General features: G+C 34.9%; 1 protein-coding gene across 1 annotated transcript in view; it reads right to left on the reverse strand.

Annotated features, from left to right (window-relative positions):
* Nucleotides 1-3,284, reverse strand: part of LOC107712334 (phospholipid phosphatase 4-like) — a 98,115-nt gene that overhangs the window by 57,868 nt on the left and 36,963 nt on the right. Inside the window, exon 2 of the mRNA XM_016517558.1 lies at nt 528-636. Coding sequence (XP_016373044.1) covers nt 528-636 — 109 coding nt within the window. The remainder of the gene's footprint in view (nt 1-527; nt 637-3,284) is intronic.

Raw genomic sequence — 3,284 nt, forward strand, 5'->3', positions numbered from 1 at the left:
ATATAAAACATTTCTGTCCCCCTCACTTCTGAAATGATGGCTACGCCCCTGGTTTGAAATAATATTATTTTGCTTACCCCATTGGCATGATTATTTTGCTTGTTTCAAGCAAAAACTCACTTAATTTTGACTTGTTTTTTCTGAAAACAAGACAATAATTTTTACTTGTCTAGAAAATCCTTCTTGATCTAAGAATTTTTAGATGTTTTGGCTGGAAACAAGACAAAAAATCTAAGCTAGAAAAGCATTTTTTTGCAGTGCACCCAGTGCACTTAGTGATTGAAACATTCCCAGGCTGGATTTCAAGATGCTAAATGTGTTTGGCAGAGGTAAAGTGATGCAGTCTTATTGGTATCTGAAAGCATGATCAAATTAGCCATAATATTTAATAAAACATTGCAACATGCAGAGGCGTGTGAATGATGAATTCTGTGAAGGTGTGGATTTCACAGATTGCATCACCATAGCCACTATGAGCAGTGCACAACTGTTCTGAAATGTACTGAATGTGAATGACATATACTTACAAACATTACTCTCTTTGGGATGTGGTCTGATTCCACCAGAGGGTTCTTGTAGAGCCATAGTTCCTCAGGTTGGATAACTCTTTCAAAAGGCTCCAGGAACTCTGTGAACCTAAATAAAAGGCAGAGATAATGAGACTGTACACCAGGATTCCTCACATTCACCGCTGTGCAAGCTAATCAAGGTCTTCAGAGTTATTAGAAAATTACAGGCAGGTAAGTTTGATTGGAATTTGCAGGGCAGTAGCCCTAATTGAAGAAACCTGCTATACACATTTCACTCAATGTAATCCACATAAACTTTCAGTGAGTGGTTTTGTATGGTTGAGTGGGTTTCAATGATCACAGAGGAAGGACCAACACTTTATTTTTAACATAAGAGTGGGCACAGATTTAACTTGAATGTGCAAGGCTTGCCATGTCAGTCGCTTTCGGGTTATTTTAGCTGTACAAAATTAGTCCATTATGTTGCTTAATACTGCAAACTGATATTTATTATACATTTTATGATAATAATCATAAACACACTTGTTCTTTTTTTTTTCTTCTTCTTCTTAATGACACACTTTGTCATTCTTCTATTTAGTGACCGATAGCAGCTAATGATGCGGATATTCCCAGGGAATGCATAAAACAATAAAATGTATACCTTGAAATGCAATTCAAGTTGCTTTGGATAAAATAGTTTGGATGTAAAATATCCAAACCATTATCCATAGATGAGCATACACATTTTAAAATTATACTAGCTGCAAATTATAACAACAAACAAGAGCACAGCCAAAACATACTAATATACTATGTTTTTCTTTGGTCAATTATTTACTGCATTTTTATTAGAAATTGGTTTTTACTGGTTCTGCATGCAGAATGTGAGAGAGAATCATGTGAATGACCCTTAAGTTAAACAATTATTTTCAAATTAAATAAAATGTATACAACAATCAAGAAAATGTTTAGCAATAGCTTATTTTGGGCATTTTTTAAAAATGTTTCTGCATATGTGACCCTGGAGCACAAAACCAGTCTTAAGTCGCTGGGGTATATTTGTAGCAATAGCCAAAAATATATTATATGGGTCAAAATTATTGATTTTTCTTTTATGCCAAAAATCATTAGGATATTAAGTAAAGATCATGTTCCATTTTGTAAATTTCCTACCGTAAATATGTCAAAACTTAATTCTTGATTAATAATATGCATTGCTAAGAACTTCATTTGGACAACTTTAAAGGTGATTTTCTCAGTATTTTGATTTTTTTTTGCACCCTCAGATTCCAGATTTTCACATAGTTGTATCTCGGCCAAATATTGTCCTATCCTAACAAATCATACATCAATGAAAAGCTTATTTATTCAGCTTTGGGATGATGTATAAATCTCAATTTCAAAATTTTGACCTTTAAGACTGGTTTTGTGCTCCAGGGTCACATATGGAGTTTTACACCTAATTTGTCTAGAAGCACTGAAGAGAGCAATGTTATTCATGTGGCATTAATTCAGAATTACTTGTTACTAGAGATTGTGTTTAATTAATCTGTCATGCAGTATGCCACTTTACTCAGTCCTGTAGCAATGACCCTTGGGATGAGATTTCGAATACTACACTAATGCTTACAAAATGCCATGTTTATCAGTTATCCTGGCAAACCATTTCAGAGGAGGCTGCTATGCAGAGCTTTATGCTTCTTTCAAGGGAGTTGTCTATTCTGGAGGAGCAATTATTTGGCAATGCTTTCTTCAACTGTCAATAAGAAAGTGTGAAGACTTTCAAGAGATGCACAGTAAAATAAAAAAAACAGGAAATCCATGCAATTCCATAGGTTAATGAATAAAGGCTAATTAGAGAATTCAACTAACCTTAAGCATTGAGCAGAGATTGAAAGTGTTTGTCAGAGCCCCTTTGCACTATAAAAAAACACACATTTGGAATTCTATTCACAAGAAGCATTGCTTAAACCGTGTCTCACCTCAAAACACCTGCTTTTGATGATATTAAGAGGAATCAAGACTGTGAGTGAAAGACAGAAATCTATGGAACATGCTGACATGTCTATGACACATAAACCACCAAACCAGAATGGTGTCCATGAAGGAACATCATGAAGGAAAGCATGCTATCCAAAAAAAAAATAAAAATAAATAAATAAATAAATAAATAAAAATCTGCATTTGTATTGTGTGTATTTATTGCCTTAACTCTTTGAACCACTGGGAGCAATATTTAGGCACTCTGGAATGCAGTCTGATTCATATCACCATAAAATAAATTTAAAAAGAAGAACATAATTGTATACTCTACAAACCTATTGCAATGAACCATCACTAGGGTTGGGGTCGGGTTGGGATCCAATTGAGGCTTTATTAAAGGGGTGGTTGATTGCGATTTCACTTTTTTTAATATTAGTTAGTGTGTAATGTTGCTGTTTGAGCATAAACAATATCTGCAAAGTTACAAAGCTGAAAGTTCAATGCAAACGGAGATATCGTCTTTTAAAATTCGGGCGATTTAATGCCTACAAAAACGGCTGGTAGGGACTACAACGAGGTTCGTGACATCACAAACCCAGATAAACCCCGCCCTCGGGAAAAGGTAGCAAAGGGAGCGAGGCCATGCAGCGCTGCTTTAGAGAAGAGGAAGAGAAAACTACAGGTGCACGTAAAAATCTGTTCATATATGAATCGCGATTCTGTCTTCTAACGATTCTAATGGATTCACAAGTTTCAAAATCAATGTTCTAAAGCAGCAGTTCTTAATAC

Source organism: Sinocyclocheilus rhinocerous, unplaced genomic scaffold, assembly GCF_001515625.1.
Source record: "Sinocyclocheilus rhinocerous isolate Xijiao unplaced genomic scaffold, SAMN03320098_v1.1 scaffold358, whole genome shotgun sequence".
In the NCBI taxonomy this organism is placed as follows: domain Eukaryota; kingdom Metazoa; phylum Chordata; class Actinopteri; order Cypriniformes; family Cyprinidae; genus Sinocyclocheilus; species Sinocyclocheilus rhinocerous.